At 33.1% G+C, this 19,381-nt stretch overlaps 1 protein-coding gene across 2 annotated transcripts; it reads right to left on the bottom strand.

The window, feature by feature from the left end:
• Window positions 1–1,056: 1,056 nt before the first annotated feature.
• LOC147076206 (uncharacterized) lies at window positions 1,057–15,587 on the bottom strand. 2 transcript variants are annotated; one of them, XR_015069565.1, is made up of 5 exons: window positions 15,321–15,587; window positions 8,481–8,612; window positions 4,878–5,171; window positions 3,530–3,676; window positions 1,057–3,181 (listed from the first exon to the last, which is right to left on the bottom strand). XR_015069565.1 is itself a non-coding variant. In XM_085941211.1 (5 exons), the coding sequence occupies exons 1-4, from the start codon at window positions 15,471–15,473 to the stop codon at window positions 3,649–3,651; spliced, it is 675 nt and encodes a 224-aa protein (XP_085797337.1). In that variant the 5' UTR covers window positions 15,474–15,560; the 3' UTR covers window positions 1,058–3,181; window positions 3,530–3,648. The 2 variants fall into 2 exon arrangements, 1 of the variants encoding a protein (XP_085797337.1); XM_085941211.1 differs by having other exon boundaries at window positions 1,058–3,181; window positions 3,530–3,744; window positions 15,321–15,560.
• Between the last annotated feature and the right edge of the window lie 3,794 nt (window positions 15,588–19,381).

The following is a 19,381-nucleotide window of genomic DNA, read 5'->3' as shown; positions in this document are numbered from 1 at the left end:
GCAAAAAATGCTACCTCAAGGCACGTATTTTGAGGCCGTGTCACTAGGTAGGTACTTACCTATGAACATCTTTCACTTTACCGGTGAGTGCTCTATCCATGGCCTCCACAGGGGTTGACTGAGGGGTAAAGCCTGGGAGCCCAGCTTACGGAGGAGGAGGGGGCATGGTGGGCGACCAGATAAATGAATAAATACATAACACAAAAGTTTATAGACTTCATAACCAAGGGTTTTATAGACTATGAGAAGTCGTTCGATTCGATAAAGAATTAATGTTCAATACTCAACGCACTCAGAGAACAAGGAATCCCTGGGCGCTATATAAATATTTTCAATAATATATACAGTAGCGCAACAGAATCTGTTAATCTCCATAAACCATCGCGCAGATTTCCATCTTCAGCAAAGGAGTCCGACAAGGCGATACAATCTCACTTAAACTATTTACAGTTACCCCTGAAGACTTATTCAGGCAACTTGACTGGATGACAAAAGGATCCCCATAAATGGAGAATACCGGAGTTATCTGCGCTTTGCCGGTGACATAGTAATTTTCTCGCAAGACTCGGAAGACCTCCAAAGCAGAATGTAGGAACTCGCTGAAGTAAGCAACAAGTAGGTTTGAAAATAAATGTAACAAAGACGAAAGTCATGTTCAACTGCTTTGCGGGCCAAAAATAAATCCTTGTCAATAGCACTTAGCTCGGACAGGTGAAAAACTACATCTATCTGGGACAACAAGTGTCTATAGATGGATGTATATTTGATGAAATTGTTCGCAGAGTAAAGCTAGGCTGGAGTGCTTTTGGCCGCCTGAATATTATCTTCAAAAGTGAACTTCCACTGTGCCTAAAGCGCAAAGTGTTCAACCAGTGTGTGCTTCCCGTGATCACATGTGCTTGTGAAACATGGACCCTAAGTATAAGAGAGATCCAGAAACTTAGAGTAGCACAACGTGGTATGGAGAGGTGCATGCTGGGCATATAGCGAGAGGACAAAAAGAGAAATGAGTGGATAAGGAAGCAGACAAGGGTTTGCAATGTAATAGAGTTTATTAAAAGCTTATCTCATTTAATTTTATTATAAGCTCATAGCTCGAAGAAGAGACAATCGTTGGAAAAATGAAGTCATCCAGTGGTATCCAAGAAGTACAAAACGTCCGCAAGGTAGACCTAGAGGCCGCTGGATCGATGAAATGATAAAGTTCTGCGGAAGTACGTGGCAACGCAATGCACAGGTCCGAGAGAAGTGGAAGCAGCTTGAAGAGGCTTTCATCCAGCAGTAGATAGATTCAGGTTGATGATGATGATGATGATGGTGATGATGATGATAATAAACATAATCATTAATTACTGGCCTAAGTAGGTTATACCGAATAACAGGATCAAATCAACATACTTCTATTTAATTTGCGAATAAACGATCATCTAAATTCTAAACAAATAGTTTTATGTACGCCAACATAAAATGTGTTTTTTTTGTGATTAAAATAGATGTGTTATACCAATACTTGTCAAAATATAATGTTTTTTTACTAGAATGTAACAACTTGTGTGATTTAAGCCTATCGCACACATGAGAAATTAAACTAATCTGATTAAAATAGTTTCTTAGAATGCGACGCTTTGTGTCTTTTCAGCTGCATATCGTCACTGTTCTGGCAGAAGACACTAATTCGAAAAAATGACATATTGAGTTAGTACCAAAATGTTCCCTATTCCAAACTTTACCGTCTGTAAACCTTCTTAATAAATAAACAGTCTTTATCATAAAGTCATCCTATTTACGACTACTTAATAAACTCACATGATAGACCACTATTTCAAACATTTTAATAACTTCAAAGTCAAATTACTCAAAACTAGTATTCTCTAGTTAGTGTGTTCTGCCAGAACAGAGACGATATATTGTACACACGAGTAATTACATAGATTACATTTAAATGGCTTTACACCAGAATGAGTCAATTTGTGCATTTTCATCTTACTGTATAGTATACAAGAGTAATCACATTGGTCACATTTAAATGGCTTTTCACCAGAATGACTTAATTTGTGTACTTTCATATGACGAGATTTTTTAGATGAGTAGTCACATTTGGCACATTTAAATGGCTTTTTGCTAGAATGACCCATATTGTGTATTTTCATTAAGCCAGATTGTATACAAGAGTAATCACATTTGGCACATTTAAAAGGCATTATATCAGAATGAAGCATTTGTGTATTTTCATAACAAAAGAATGTATGCAAGAGTAATCACATAATGAGTCATAATGTGTTTTTTCTTCGAATCCGATTTTATAGATATGTAATAACACTTACATTGTTTCAGCAGAATGAGACATTTTGTGTTTTTTTATAGAACTAGACCGGAGACATGAGTAATTACATAAAACACATTTGAATGGCATTTCGCCAGAATGAGACATTGTGTGTGTTTTCATATCACCAAATTGTATACAAGAGTAATCACATTGGTTACATTTAAATGGCTTTTCACCAGAGTGCACCATTTTGTGCAATTTCATCCTGTTAGATTTAACACATGAGTAATTACATTGATCACATTTAAAAGGTTTTTTACCAGAATGAATCATGTTGTGTAATTTCATATCACCAGATTGTATACAAGAGTAATCACATTTGCAACAGTTAAATGGCTTTTCACCAGAATGTGTCATTCTGTGCCTTTTCATATTACCAGATCTTATACATGAGTAATTACATTCATCACATTTAAAGAGGTTTTTTCCAGAATGAATTATTTTGTGCCTTTTCATCTTACTAGATGTTATACAAGAGTAATTACACTGGGTGCATTTAAATGGCTTTTCACCAGAATGATTCATCGTGTTATGACAGGCTTTGTGAAGTTTCAATAGAGATAACGATGCAAAAAAATCAGAACAAAAACTGCACACAAAATTTACCTTATTAAACGATTTTTTTTCTAGCTTTATAACGGCTACTAACAATTTGGGGTCTGTGACTTTAGACTGTGTGTGCTTACGTTTAGCAGTGCGACTGCCTACATTCGTGATCTTTTCATATACTCCCAATTCTTTTTTGATATCTTGATAGTCAATCTGTATTTCATCGTATGGTTCCTGTACTTCTAAGACTCTCTCTGGCAATCCGAGACTAGCGGAATTTTTCATGGCAGTGGTTGCAGGAATCAACTAAAAGAACGTGGAGTATTTTGCATTAAACAACATATATATAGGTATATCAGATAATAATATTAAAAAATCACATACCTTAAAGATATGTTAGAAAATTTAAATACAGAGAGGCTAGAATTTAGAGACAGAATGGGTGTGCTGAAAAGTTATATGAGTTTGTTTATATGAAGTAAATACGCATGAATCCTAATTATATAATTTGACATGGCCGAAAGAAAGATATTAGAACTCGAAGAATTTGTCGTCACTGGCATTACTGATTATTATTGTAGGTATTCGAGTGTTGTCAGTTCATTACATCTCTTACAGTTTTCACACGATCACATTTAAAATAAAAGTACCTACCCGATTCACTCGCTCCGAATAAGAACAACCCTGTTGCTGATCTTCGTAATTGAATGGGGAATTTGCGTCTTCAATAGACTCAGTCTTGATGTCAATTAGCCGAGTATCTCTTTTTAATGTTATTGATGTCGGGTCTGTAACAATATTCTGAAATACAAAATATTACAGACGTATGAAGGTCGACCACACACTTGAGGGTTCTCAGCTCTTACACTCTGCAATGTAGACATGTAATTTATTATTATTACAGGTGTCTCGTTATCTAATAAGATCGAGTAGGTATTTAAAATATATTGACAATAAGCATAATATTGCAAACAATAGGTGCTTATCTCTGATAATATTTGAATTGTCAATGTCAATTATTCATAACTAGTATAGAATTGATTTGAAATAAAAGAAAATAATATTATGAATATAATTGGAGTAAACTTGTCGATAAGTACTCAATTATGTCGGCCAATTCAATTGCTATTAACCACTAGTTGAGACAGTTAACTTATTGTAGAAATTAGCCGCATTAATAGATACATATGATAAACTTCCTACTATCGATAATCACCTTGTGTATAGAATAGACCCACTGAATTCTACTTAACTAAATTAAAAAACCCAGAGGAAAATTCCTCAAAATCGAAGCTTTAAAATTTAAATGAGAATTTCTGCAAAATGTCATTATTTTGTAACAAGGTTTCGTGACTTGTCACCATATTGAAAATGGTATTTATGTGTAGATAAATTACTAATTTACCTATTTAAAGTAATCGAAATTAGTCATCAATCAATTAATATGTGGATCAAGTTCAATAAATTATGTTATTTTGGATTTAATAATAATAAGATTCGATTGGGTTAGGTAATTATTAACAATAAAATTTCCTTTGAAACTTAACTTATCAACATCAATAGCTCTTAACTTGTACGGCGACTTTATATTCGTTATAATCGGTGAAAGGTCATTGAAAAATTCCCAATTCGAATTCCGAAATGAATGCACTTTTCTTTTAGAAAAACACTTTTTTCATAATTATACTTATCGCCGGTGTCATTTGTTGATTCCCTCTGAGAATGCTAATCATAAGAAACATTACAATATTATTTATTATATAGTACATACCTATTATCGATTAAAAAACATATTGTCATGTAGAATATAAAACTATCCTCAAACGCGTTGTTGGGAACACTAGCATTCTCTTGTTCGATGTAAGTAGGTATTAGATTCTGAGATATTTCCTCGTAAAACCATGGCAAACCAATAATTCTTCCATGACCAGATTCGAATTTCAAAATTAATATACTTAATATAGGTAGTAGGTAGCAATGATACAATGAGAATCGCACGTACCTGTGAATCGTTATTGAGCTCTTGGAAGGCTTGTGCTCGAGGGAGATCCACTTCATTATCACTCAGAGATACGTCATGCATACACTTGTGATTGATCAGAAACTTTTTTGAAGAGAAAAATGCATAACATACATCGCATACAAAATTATTGCGATAAAAGGAAACCCTTGTCAATTTTAAACAGATTTCTTTTTCGAAAGCATTCACTATTTCCTGCTTAATGTCATGTTCTTGTATTATAATTGCATCGTACGGCATTGCGCCTTGTATCTTAGGAATTTCGTATGCTCCGGGCTGAAAAAAATGGAGAGAATGCTCCTTGAATTATTTTATTATGAATATTATCATAAATTTTAATAATAACATCCTACCGACGAGCTTACCTATCTTGAATGATCAACTTAGCTTACCTAATAGCCCATTGCTATATCCTATAATATGATGGTTTATTTACAATATACAATCATTATGTATGCAGGTGTGTGGATATAGGTATGGATACGTGTACAAATATATATTAGGTGAGTTTATTTATTGATATGTAATAGTTAAAAAATAATATTATAAAAAAGTAGGTATCATGTAAGAGTATTATAGAAAATTAATTGTTTAACTGATAACTTTTAATTTAAAGACTGATATGATAGATATGATATTAACTCGATAGTTAATTCCATTAATTCCCAATACGTTACCATTGTTCTCATAATGGACGATTTTGCACCTCTTGACTGCAGTATTTTTATTGTTTATTATTACTAATGATCTATTATTAGGTTTTGACGATTTATTAATCATTTTATCGATATATTATTGCGCTACCTATAATATAAGTCTCTCAGCCATCGTTGGGTACCATGGAGCAGTGTTTATATTGTATACATTTAAAATAGAAATGCATCCGACAGTTAAATTTGTGTTCTCGTAGACAACGAGCTGTAGCAGGTTAGAATTTCATGATACTCATCTCAAGTTGACATTTCAGTCAATGTGTTGCTGTTTTAGAGACAAGTGTGGTATTGAATTAATTTTTAGATACTGGCGAATATGATTAATTGTCGGAAATCGCGATTCATGTGCGGCCCTTTGTTTCGCCTCTAGTCACTGCACGAACAAACATGCTAGATGTGAAAGTAAGTACTGAATGTCGCATGGATAACAACTTAGAGGTAGGTACATCCAGTGTACACGGGATTCAGAATGGCCCGAACTATGTCAGTGTAAAACCATAGCAGACACAATGTTTACGTAGGTACCTACCTACTAAAACATTCAACAGTGACGAGTAGTTCGTTTTGTTTTTATTAATAAAACATAGGCTTTCATTTATTCACTTTGAAGAATTTGGAACGGTTGTATGTTCAATGGGATATACGACGGTTCGATTTGAGCTGTTTTATGTTATCTGAGCACTTTACCAAATGGCGTTGAATTGTTTAAAGTGCATTTTTTGACAATGGTTGCAATTAAAGTAGGTAACACTCTCTCGCAACTTATTTTTACACTCCTCCACTGCAATCTGAATACTTTACCCAGTAGGCACCTCTTGTTAAAGTAGCTACCTCAACAATAGGTATGTTTTACGGATAGTATAATTAATAGGAATTGATATTGTATTGCTCTTAATTTGTTATATTCAAATAACATAACTAACGAATATATATATAATGTTATCTGTCAATACGCTGGCAACACCATTTCGCCCGGCCACCTGTAAAAAACATAGAGCGCGATGCTCAATTCGTACTTACCATAAAATAACAGTAAAAATTGTAAGTAGCCGAAATCCATCTGTTAACTATAGATTATAGAGATAAGGAATCCTTAACCATAGACTACTTTTGTTATGAACTCGCCCCCTTGCCCCCCTTCCGTATTGCCATTTACCACTGACAGCTGCTGTCAAAATAAATTGACGTGTCTTTAAAACGGCCAATACACTCAAATTCATTGAACAATTGATCTCAATATGGGTATTGAACAACTATTAAATATCCGTGACATTTAATACGACAAATTTCCCTTTACTTTCTTGATTCTGTACATGTCTTAATTTAGTAAAACCGATTATTGAATTGAAATGTCGGTGTCAATGAATTATGAATTAACTTTTCTTATTCAGATTTAGATATTTAGGTAATATTAAACCAATAGATGGGTAGTTGAAATATATAATTACTTAGTTACCTACACACCAACATGGTAATATTAGTTTTAATCACTATATAATTATTCACATCATGGCATATATTTGTAATAATTGTAAATGACAAAATCTGACATTTCAACGGCAAGTGTTACCGTATCGGGAAAAACATGGTCAAAAAATAACTTATATTATTCACTAATTGCGGAGACATTTAATCATTTTTATTAAATATTAATTGTGTATTTATAGTTATTGAATTTATTTTGTGTATTTTTCATATTTTTGTCATCGTTTAACAATTACAAAATAATTTACCTAAATTATGAAAAAGAGAATTTTTTTATATGGTAATATTTTCAATAGAAAAACAGAACGAAGCTATTGCAGATTTGGTGGACCATAGACAACTCGATCATAACTATGAAAGGCTTTCTGGATAGTGTTTTGTTGTAATTTTGTTGTAATTATGACAGACGATTGTGCATAGGGCTCATAGCGACATGACAGCCGAAACGTCACAATACTGAAATTGCTTCTGACAGGTTCCGCCGATTAAGGAGATATAAAAAGATAATCCGGCGTGATTACGAGGCTTTTTTTTACCCAGCCGTCGTCGAGTCCAGTGTTAGCGTAAGCCCCCGGTAAACTTAGTAACCGGTGGGCTTACTTTAAATTCAGTGCACCGTTTTAACCTAAAAGAACAATGTCAAAGGACTGTCATCATCGAATTGAACTGCAAGTATTAATCTGTATCGTTCCCGAGGTCTTTTGGTATTTAGCATCCGGACATCGTGGCTAGTATTATGTTTCTATAGTTAGAGCACCATAGCTCTGTTCCAATCTATCTAAATTCAATTAAATTCTGGTGTTCATTGTTTTACCATGTCAGATGTATTCACCATTGTCTTATGAGAAAATATATTTATTTATTTATTATACTACCGCCGACTTTTATTTAACTGAACCTATTCTTTATTTTGATACATCTGACATTATCCTCTCCGGGGGTTGCATTCTAGTATTCTCATTTCAGAACATTCTCGGCCATAAGTAAACCGTAAGTTATATTGTTGGAAGGCACGCGAGCGGCGTAAGGTCCCGGGGATCGAGACCTACTTCCTGAAACTTAACGTTACTCATCGCTCTATCCGAATTCCCTTTTCCGTATTTTATAATTCCAATTCCCCCTGATGTATATATATTATATGATACCCCCTCGTAGATCCTATTTAGGTACCCTTAACATCATATCATATTAAATTGCAGAAAAGACAAGAAAAATCTAAAAATTATTAAGTAGGTACCTATGCAAATTGTTTTATTATTTCTATGGTACCTACCGGTGACAGCTAACAATATCAAAATATTCGAATGTTTTACAGTTTATTCTGTCACTATAATAATTCCACCTCATCACACGACCAGTAATTATTAATTAAAATAAAAGTATTTACCCGATTTACTTGTTCCGAAAAAGAACAGCCCTGTTGCGGATCTTCATAAATGTGTTCAATAAGCTCAGTCTTGATGTCAATTAGCTGAGAATCTGTCTTCAATGTTATTACTGTCGGGTCTGAAACAATATTCTGAAAAACAAAACATTATGTTATAAAATCAAGAATATTTTTAAGAAGACCGACAATACGTGTGAAGCTCGACCACACACTTGAGGGGTCTCGGCTCTTAGACTCTGCAATGTGGGCATGGTTTCTGTCGTTATCTGACGCCAAACTTCATTAACCTCTAAGTGGAGGAAACTGGTCGATACTCAATTATGTCGACAAATTCAATTGGTATAATGTATTGCAATTAAATAAGAATACCTACTCAATGGTAATTCAAAACGAGCGTACCAACTTTCCCTATCTAAATCAATCGGTTTAAATGTCGCTGGCGCCACATTAATACCTAGTTATTTTTTAATCGGTGGAAGTGTTAAATAGTTTTCTTCCACGGTTATTAAAACATTTCCAATTCGATATCTGACATGACTGGGGTACCTACATGATTCGTTCTGACATAATATACTTTATTGTATCGTTGGCACCATTATTTGTTTATTCTCTGGAGAATGTTTATCCTGAGAAAGTAATAAATAACCTTTGAAAAACTAACCTCGGCAGCGTGGCGGGGATAATCAACATACTCGTGTTTGATGTAAGTATTTAACTCTGGATTTTTTCCATGTAAGGACACATCGAACAGGCGTTGCCCATTTGCATCAGGCTCGAAGTCACCTCCTTCGCGTTTTACGTCCATTTTACGATTTCAACACGATCGTTCTCACAGATTATGGAGTCACACTGAAAGCAATCCTTACAAACCGGTTTCTGGCAGCCGTGATAGTAGACGATGATTGTTCCCGCCATAGACAAAAGATACCGAATAGTATTGCCACATTATATTTATTATTTTAATATGGCGAATTTAAACTAAACGAAATAGGTATAATTATTATGCTTCCTATCAATTCTATTACAAAATTTAAAAGTGGTCAAGATCCTCAGCCATGAGTATACAACCAAGAAGAGAGGAGAAGACAACTAATTTGCGAGCATCTATATGAACTTTCATCGCATTTATAAGGTTTTTATCAGTATTGCCATTCCATATGTTTTAAGTTTACTAGGTATTTTTAAATTACATATTTGATTATATTGGAAATCACATTCATCACACGCAAATGGTTTTTCTCCTGAATGTGTAAGTTCATAAGCTCTTTCATTGAATAAGTTCATGTTATTTGAATATGTTTCTGATAATTCTTCCATATACCTTTCGTTGAAAATAATGTAATATCTATGCCATTTTACCATAATATTTACAAACTTATTTCGGAAGTCCTATATTATTTTAGCTCAACTATTGAAAAATAATAAAACTGTTAGGTAATAGTATTACAAAGATTTTACCACTGCGTTTCATTAGTTAGATTATTATCTAAATTAAAACTGTAAACATCTTTACAGTCTTCTGATGTTGGTAAATTGAACGATCAAGAGTTACGTATTTTTAACATAATGAATAGCTGCTAAAGAAACTATGTTTTAAAAATCGGATGAACTTGATATTTTTATATGGCAAACGTATAGAAGTATAGACATCTTATCCGTGGTAAACTCAAAATACCTAAACTATCAACTTACCAACTTTTGGCAGCATCGTATCGAATACGTTGTTTAAGAACTCAACAACTTACACATTCAGGAGAAAAACCAGTTGCGTGTAATGAGTGATGACTTTGAAATGTAATCAAATATGTCATTTAAAAAACCTAGTAGTTTTAAAACATGTGGAATGACAATACTGGTGGACACACTAACGAATGCGATTTATGTTCATATAGATGCTCGCAAATTAAAGTTTTAAGAGACACAAAATGACACATTCCGATGAAAAATCTAATAAATGCAATGTATGTTCATATAGATTTTCGCGAATAATATGCGTACTTGCCGGACCGAGGATTGGAACTAGGGACCCTTGACGCAATATGCCAACGTTTAAGCCGCGCGGCCATTTTTGGTGGATGGTGAAAAACGTTGTAAATGCAATGGATGTTCATATAGATGCTCGCAACTTAGTCATCTTAAAAACTAACAAATGACCAATTCTGGTGAAAAACCTTTAAAATTCGATGTATATTCATATAAATGCGTACGACTTTGTTGTCTTAAAAGACATGAAATGAATATGTACATATTATATAGAACATACTCGTGAAAAATCTTATAAATGCAATGTATGTTCATTTGGATGCTCGCGACGGAGTAATCTTCAAACATATGTAAAGATACAAAATGGTGAATAACCTTTTAAATAAATTGACTACTTATAAGGAGGCTCGGCACAAAATTATCTTAACGCTCATAAAACGAAACAGGAGAAAAACCATTTGCGTGTGATGAATTTTATTTTGAAAGTAGTACCTAAACAAATATGTCATTTAAAAACTCATAATCGTGATAAGTTTAAATATAAATGTAAACAGATATGTAAGTAGGTACGTTGTTTAAGAACTAATAAACACACACATTCAAAAGAAAACCATTTGCGTGAAACAATTGTCGAAGCCGTCAGAGGCAATAATTTTTTAAAGAACCTACAAAACTTTATTTGATATCGATTCTGAATAGCATAATATGAAGTGACTAACACTTCTCTTCTAACATAACACCTACCAGAACTACAAGCATACGTTGCACCACCTGGAGAAACAGAGAAAAAGAAGATGCAAATATTATTAGGAAGAGTTAAGTGCCTGCAAGTTAACCTCTTTATATAAAAAAAATATAAATGTCATTCCAATATTATCTTTTGAAGAAAATATCGTTGCATAAAAACATATTGCATTTTTCAAAAGTATGCATACCTAATTGTATTCTAATAACTTAACGGTATTTATTTTTATTACAGATCATTTTAAAAAACAGTAGGTAAGTATAATTATATAATTTACTGCATTTTTCCTTATGAAACTGACATTGATCCATTCAAAATCATAAATAAATAGATAAATGTTAAGAAAGTTGAATGATTTTGTAATTTTGACACTTTTGTGTAATCAAATTGTCAATTTTGAGGTAGTCTATTATAAACCGACATATTTAGTGAGCCTTACACCGTTTTGGCTATTTTGAGGAGACTCTTTTGACTGGATGTTCCAAACAGATGCGGTTGTTTTCGTTCGGGACATTTTGACGGGTTACTTAATGAAAATGGAAAAATGCGAATTTTTCGCGTAATTTGAATGGAAAAACAATAAAAACTTCATGAAAAATGATGTAATTAAATTACTCAAAGGTGTGCATTTAAAAAATGTGGAAAAAAAATGTTTGGTTTTAAAACTTGACGGCCACTCAAAATCTAATTACTAGCTTAATATAAGAGATAAATCGTGCTAAAAGTTAACATAAAAAAACTTAATCGGATACACTAAACAAAAAAATTTTAAAACAAATTTATTGGTTCAAGTATCAAGTCACTAAATTTAAAAAAATAATATCTCTCACGATATAATCGATAAAACAAAAAAAACACGTGCACAAACTTAAACCAATAATAGACAAATTGATGATTTAATAAAAAGTTTGTTTGGTGGTTCTACTTAACGTTCATCAAATATTTCATATCGAATAACTCACGCACTACATGAGAAAAAAAATAAAAAAGTATGCAGAATTGCGCACTAGCTATGCAACAAGATATTTCACTACAAAATATTTTTTTAAACCCACCCAGTCAGGTTTTGCATACAACCTTTAAAATTAAATAGCGCACTGAATATAGGTGAAAAAGCAAAACAAAATCGTGCACTAACGTTCACTACCAACGCACAAGTGTTTACAATTTAAATTTAAGGAAAAACACATGTTTAGTGACACAAGTATCCAGCATTTAGCTGGGTCACCCAAATTGAAATGCGAATAACCCCCTTAATGTGCGTGCACAAACGAAAGAAACGCGTGCACAAACGATGCACAAACGAATGCACTCGAAAAAAGTTGAAATTTAAACATTGGGTGACCCAACGTTTAGCTGGAACACCCAATTTGAAATTGGAATTTTTCGGTTATTATAGGTGCACAAACGAAAAAAAATCGTACACAAACGTGCACTAACGATGCACAAACAAATGCACGCAAAAAAAGTTGGAGTTTTAACATTGGGTGTTCCAGGTAAATGAACCTACTTGCAGCCCCGGCAGGTATTTATTATATTTATCCCTATTCCCGGACAGATTTCAGTGAAATTGTTTTTTTTTAGTTAATGATATAATCTTGGTTTATTGGCTTATTTGTGGAAATATTTAAATAAAACTTTCAGGAACAATTAAAAAACAGTTTAATAATTACGAATAGGGTGATATTTCTGCCTGCAAATGCCTTTGGGAAGAGAAACATCACACTTTTTACACATGTACCGAGTCTCACTCCTTTTTTTATTTTTGGCACATAACTTGCATAGCCTTCTTGGATATGCCTTTTTCTGCGTCATTAGAATCGCCTGTAAGGTATATCTGGACATGTCTCCAGATAATCTTACAGGCGAATCCAGCGTCACATGATACCTCAGAGCCGAAGACAAGACATCGCTACCAAAAGACATTAAAGAAATTGAATACTCTTAATTTAAAAATATTCTAATTTACAAGGGTTACATTTTTAAAAATCAATGAACATACTGAACGTCAACATTCACTTTTACACCTGGGTCAGCAGTAAACGGTCCAGGTGCTGGAGTGTAGTCTTTTGTTGACCACGGTTCAGTAACACTGGCACTAAACCTCGCATGTCCTCCTCGGCTGCCTCTGGGACGACCGCCCCTACTTCCTCTTTCACGCCGTCCACCCACTCGACCTCTGGTTTCTGTCCGAGATGGGCCAGGGAGTAGGTCCTCGAACGTGTCGACTCTTGACACCATACTGGTTTCATCTAGCACCTCTGCAATGCGGTTAATGAAACCGTTGAAGTCGTCCTCAAAGTTGCTCGAGTGGCCGGCGGTGAAATCGGTGATGTCTGCGACATCGGTGGTCGCATCCAGTAGAACATCTGAATCAGAGTCATATAATAACTCGAATGCATAATCTTGCTCAGAGTCATCTGTTCCAAAGGCCTTCATTTCAATGCGTGAAAATAGGCTGGAATCATAACAAAATTCCACATTAGTAAACAGAATTTAATTCTTGGGAAACATGTGGCTTTATCAAAATGTTCGATTATCTTATATAAATTATATTTTGCGTATAAATTATTACCTTGTGACGTATCTGATCAGTCAATTATCTGGATATCAGAGGCAAATCGGTTGGTTTGGATTAGTTACAACTAAAAAATCGCCATTACTACACGAATTTTTAATGTTGGGAAAACACGTGGAATTAACTAAATACTCGTTCAAACACATATAATTATATAGAATATTCATAATAATTCAATATTCTAGACTTATAAACTAATATATCGGCACATTATCAAGTATTTGGAAAATAATGTGAACATTCAAACTTTGCATTCGGAAATTTAGACAGTAAAGTGTCGTGTACGAAGAAACACGTAAAATTAATTGAAATTGACAGAAATCATCAATAAACATATAAAATATGATAGATAAAATATTTATCTTACCTTATTGAATCCCTTTTTTGCTTATTTGTGTAATTTTTCTCCTCTGGAGGCAAATCGGTTGGTTTGGAAAAGCTGTGAACAACAAAATCACCATTAGTCAACAAATTTTGAATGTTGGAAAAACACGTAAAATTAACTAAATACTAGTTCAAACTCATATAATTATATAGAATATTAATAATAATTCAATATTCTAAGCTTATAAAGTAATATATCGGCACATTATCAAAGGATTAGTAAATAATGAGAACATTAAAACTTTGCGTTCGGAAATTTTGACAGTAAAGCGGCGTGCACGAAGAAACACGTAAATTTAATTTATATTGCCAGAAACCAAAAATAATTATATAAAATATCATAGATAAATAAACTTATTTCTCTTACCTTATTGAATTCTTTTATTGCTTATTACTGTAATTTTCGTCCTCAAAATCAGTACATAATTCGGTAAAGTCCCACGGGAGAATGAGCAAATATGGCGTCTCACAATAATACAATTTCGAGTTTTATTTAATAATTTCATATTTAAGAATATGTCAAATATTTTCGTTGAAAATACATAGATGTCACAGTAAACATATTTATTTAAAAACGCGCGACAAAACGAGGATTCTCGAGCGCGGTACTCAACGTAATTATTGATATAACGAGGATTCTCGTTTGCGGTACCGAGCGTGTACCGAGCATAATTGGAGGAAACTTGTCGGTACTCAATAATTATGTCGGCCAATCCAATTGCTATAAACCTCTAGAAGAATACTAAATGTTATTTCAAAAATAAATGATCCGGCGATATATTTCGTCGCTCGTGTATTAGTGTTTGTGACAACAGAGACAAGGGAATCAAATGAATCCAGTTTCAAAATCGTTGCTGCCAATACAAAGCTTTTATTATCATTTGTTGCACTGTTTAGAACAGGAATGTATATTTTTGTAGTTTCGTTTATCCGGAGTCCCATAGTTATAGCAGCTGACTTTATTTTATGGAAATAAATGCCTTGTATGTGGGCAATGATATCAACAACAATGTCAATGGTAAAGAAAACTCATAGTTAAAAATACAGGAACAGTGTTAGCAGCAAAACTAACTAGGGTTATACAGGTGACGTAGGCCGCTCGGAACTGATTATAATTAAACTTATTATAAATAACCTCTGAAAAACTAACCTGCGCAACATGGCCGAGATCATCGGCATACCCTTGTTTGATGCATGTATTTGGCTCCGGGTTATTTCCCTCAAAGGACGCATCGAAACAATGTTGCTCAAATGCATCAAGGTTGAAGTCAACAGTTTCACGTTTTACGTCCATTTTACGCATTAAAATCGCTTGTTTTTACAGATTATCGTTTCAAACGAACGGAGTGCAAGCATTCCTGACAGCCCAAAATTTGACAGACGTGATAGTAGACAATGAATGTTTACGTCATACCATAGACAATAGATAATATATAATAGTATTGCCACGCCATTACATTAAATTTATTATGGAAGAGATTGCATTCTTCTGATTCATTTTGAATACGATTTAAATAACCCAGTACCTACGATCTCTAAGAGACTTCAAGAAGAGATTCATATCGACAGTACGATATTGTGACTTAGACGACAATCGAACATATTAAATTGATAAAACTCGTTAGGTAATAATATAAAGATCATTCCTGGTGTATTTAACACACAGTTTGTAGTTTAGAATCTCCGTCACAAATAATAAATATTATGAAAATAAATTCTTTGTCTGATATAATGAGTATAGTAACGATGATAAATCGAACTCTTTGCATATAAAATATGGCTGGATTTTGGGATAATAATACCAAAAGCGGCTTCTTGTTCGCGTATGGTTACTTATGAATAATAGGTGTTGATTATACAATTTGTACGTATATTGTATATGGTTTAGTTTGATTTAGTTTCGTTCAGGTTGAAAGATACGAACATAAAATAATTAACATTTTAATTCAATTATTGTCAATTAATTATTGGTATCGTCGTTTGGGGTGAATAGAGACTGTGGGGTGAAAAGAGACAAAAACATGGTATGAATTTCAACACAACTTTAATAAGTATCCTACGTATTTATCATGAGTATGTGAATATTTTTTGACTGCTGGTAATCTCATATTTTGGATGACAACACCAAAGCAACTCTATAATCTGTCAAAATTTAAACAACTGCGTTAGACTTCGGTGTCCGTGAATCGTTACTTTTCGACTGCTCAAAAACTTTGATATTATTCCAGAAAACGTAAGTATAACTGTGTTAACATAATAATTTACATTTACTGCAAGTGTTTTTTATACTATAAACACAAGTTTGTATAGTATTTCATCGAATTTCGGCATTATTGGGCTCTTTTTACAGAACTTGAAATTTTCACATATTTTGGGGTGAATAGAGACGAGAAGGGGGTGAATAGAGACGCCATAAGGGGTGAATAGAGACGCAATACGGGGTGAATAAGGACAGCCTGTGGGTGAATAGAGACAGTGATGATACAGAAAACTTAAATTTAAATAGTTTGAAAAGTGACTATGTTTGGTATAATATTTCTTCTTTTTCTTTTTTTAGAAAGATCACTGTACAATATAAACATGCCAAGTGTTTTAAACCAGATCCCCGAAGCACCAAAAGACACCTCAAACACAACCCATAGGTTTTGAAGAATGCTGTACAAGCTATTATATTGGGAAAACTTCCAATAATACTAATTATTAATGTTAATAACTAAATAATAATGATTTTATTCATTGATAAATATCTTTTTAAATAGTGCACATGTAAAATTAATAATTTCATTTAATACCTAAACTCCATAGATTTGAGCATTTTTAATTTTCAGTTACCTACTCATCTACCTAATAAACTCACAATATTAATTTTATGTAACTAGATACCTACCTATTTTATAATATTTTCATAATTGATTGATAATTATCTTTCAAAAAGAAACCTAGTGCAATAATTGAGGCGCCGAGTCGCTAAACTGGCTCCTGGGGGTTTTTTGAGTTTTGAGTAAATCACGAAAAACTGTTATGGGCAGTGTGATAACTTTAAGTGTAATTTAAGTTATTTTCTAGTTTCCGGTTTATATGGAATAGTAAATTAAAACGTCAAATTCAATTTATATGCGCCAATATTCCAAATAAATGCATTTTAATTGTCCGGAGAGCACACTTGCATCACTCGCTGTCGCAAGGAGCCAAATTTGTGACTCACACTTTGACGTTACATGTCAATAGAGTCGAGTTTGGCACTTATGGAATAAGGTCGGCCGGAAATGACTGTTCAGTAGCGGGCCGTATTTATTTCAATTAATATAGATATTTTAGAATTTATTTTGCCAAACAAATATTTTCTCACCATACTTACCTACTACACGGTAAATCCTTTTTTACATTGCATCTTTTTAGCATTTATAGCGGTAGGTATGTATGTATGTACATAGAAAAAAAACATTTTTTCAAAATAAAGAATCGTGTTTATTAATGAGAAGCGAGCAAGAAATAACGCAAGTATACCAAATATGTGAATAAGTGATGGTCCCAATAACACATACATATAAAGCATAATCATTGATGATCTAGTTGTTCCAAGGTGGAGAGAGGAATTAAAAGTAGGTAGGTCACTATAAAATTAAAAAGATTTTTTTCTTTCAGCCCCACTGTGTGACATCACTGAAACTCCTTTAAAATACTTCACTATAAATGTATCTTGAGCAAGTTTCACTGCCTTTTCATAAAATGCAGTATGGAAATGTCTAATATCAGTTCCATTTAATGAACTTCCCTTGAAGTTCTTAGTGTCATGATTACACTGAGGATACTCGGGCAATTTTTTAGATGAATATCTGCAACAAATTATGAAAAATACAATAATTAATAGCTTTGAAAATAAAAAGTAAAGATAGAGGTTAATAAAATATATATACAAAAGTATAAAATAATGACTATACTTAGATATTATGTAAATATATATAATGAGATTTATGGCGGTTATCTTAAATCAATTTATTATAAGTCATCAAGTGATTAAAAAATAATGTCCAATTATTAAAGGTCCCAATATTATTTTTTGAAAAGAGCAAAATATGTTAAAAATCTGTACTTATAGATCTCATAATAATTACATCACGCTAAATATACAATATTATGTATCTACGGCATCATTTAAAAAAAGCGTACGAAACAAAAAATAATATTATGAAACACCACTGGATTATTGAAACATCTATAGCAAAAATTAATGTTAGGAATGTCAATTTTTAAATACCTTTCTTGGCGTAACACGTTACATTTCCAGCCAGCTGGATTTCTTAAACGCTTCCTTGATTCTCCTGGTAGAGATTCCGTTACACTTACTAATGAAACATCCATTATTAATTAGTAAAAACAATCAAATAGACGAAGCAAAATCAAGGCTTTCTCACTGCACAGACGCGAACGGTTTGACGCGGTTGTATAGAGATTTTACCGTACGTTTGAAATCAGTATTTGAATGGCGGCGTCTGATTGGTCGGTTAAGAAGAGACAATTTAGCGACTCCATATTTTTTCAAAGAGCGCGCTTGGCGACTCACGTCAATATTCATTTTGATTTTTTGATGAAATTGGGAGGAATTTGAAACTCTCAACTGGAAAAGTCGATAGATCTATCGATAGAGCATCTAAGTACATTCAAAACTCATTTTATCGAAAAATCGCCAGGAGCCAGTTTAGCGACTCGGCGCCTCAATTGTAAAATAAATATTTTGATTTTATAAATTCCATAAATGTATGTAAAGTTTGTGTAAGGAAACCAAATGCTTATATATTTTATATATTGATAAATATTATGTTTTATAAAATTGCACTTGTAACATTATAATTCGATTTAATAATCTCAAATGTATGAATGTTTATAAATGACCTACATCTACCTACCTCCCTATACATTTTGTCTCTATTCACCTTCCAAGTCTCTATTCACCCCCCTCTCGTCTCTATTCACCCCAATTCAAGTTAAATAGAGACATCGAACAAAATTGGCTGTTCTTTAATAACCTTAAAGGATATTTGAAAAATATGTCCATAAACATGTAGAAAGACTATAAAAACAAGTTTTAAGCTAATCGTGTTGATATAATTTGGAATAAGTATGCAGATACATTATCGTCAAGGGAAAAAAGTGTCTCTATCCACCCCATTCGACGGTAGGTTATCATTGTAATTACTGCTTAAAAGATTG

Source organism: Rhyacophila brunnea, unplaced genomic scaffold (assembly GCF_057557595.1).
Source record: "Rhyacophila brunnea isolate RB1 unplaced genomic scaffold, BYU_Rbru_1.0 scaffold_13, whole genome shotgun sequence".
NCBI classification, from domain to species: Eukaryota; Metazoa; Arthropoda; class Insecta; order Trichoptera; family Rhyacophilidae; genus Rhyacophila; species Rhyacophila brunnea.
Note: the sequence above shows the minus strand (reverse complement) of the source record. Positions and strands in the feature narration are given on the sequence as shown.

Excerpts from the sequence above, each read along its gene's own strand:
- LOC147076206 (XM_085941211.1), bottom strand. The coding sequence starts at position 15,473 with ATGCGTAAAATGGACGTAAAACGTGAAACTGTTGACTTCAACCTTGAT. Across the intron at positions 5,172-8,480 it reads TTTCGGAACAAGTAAATCGG|CCCGGAGCATACGAAATTCC; the intron begins GTAAATACTTTT and ends CATTTTTTTCAG. Across the intron at positions 3,745-4,877 it reads AGCTCAATAACGATTCACAG|AGTGTAAGAGCTGAGAACCC; the intron begins GTACGTGCGATT and ends TCTACATTGCAG.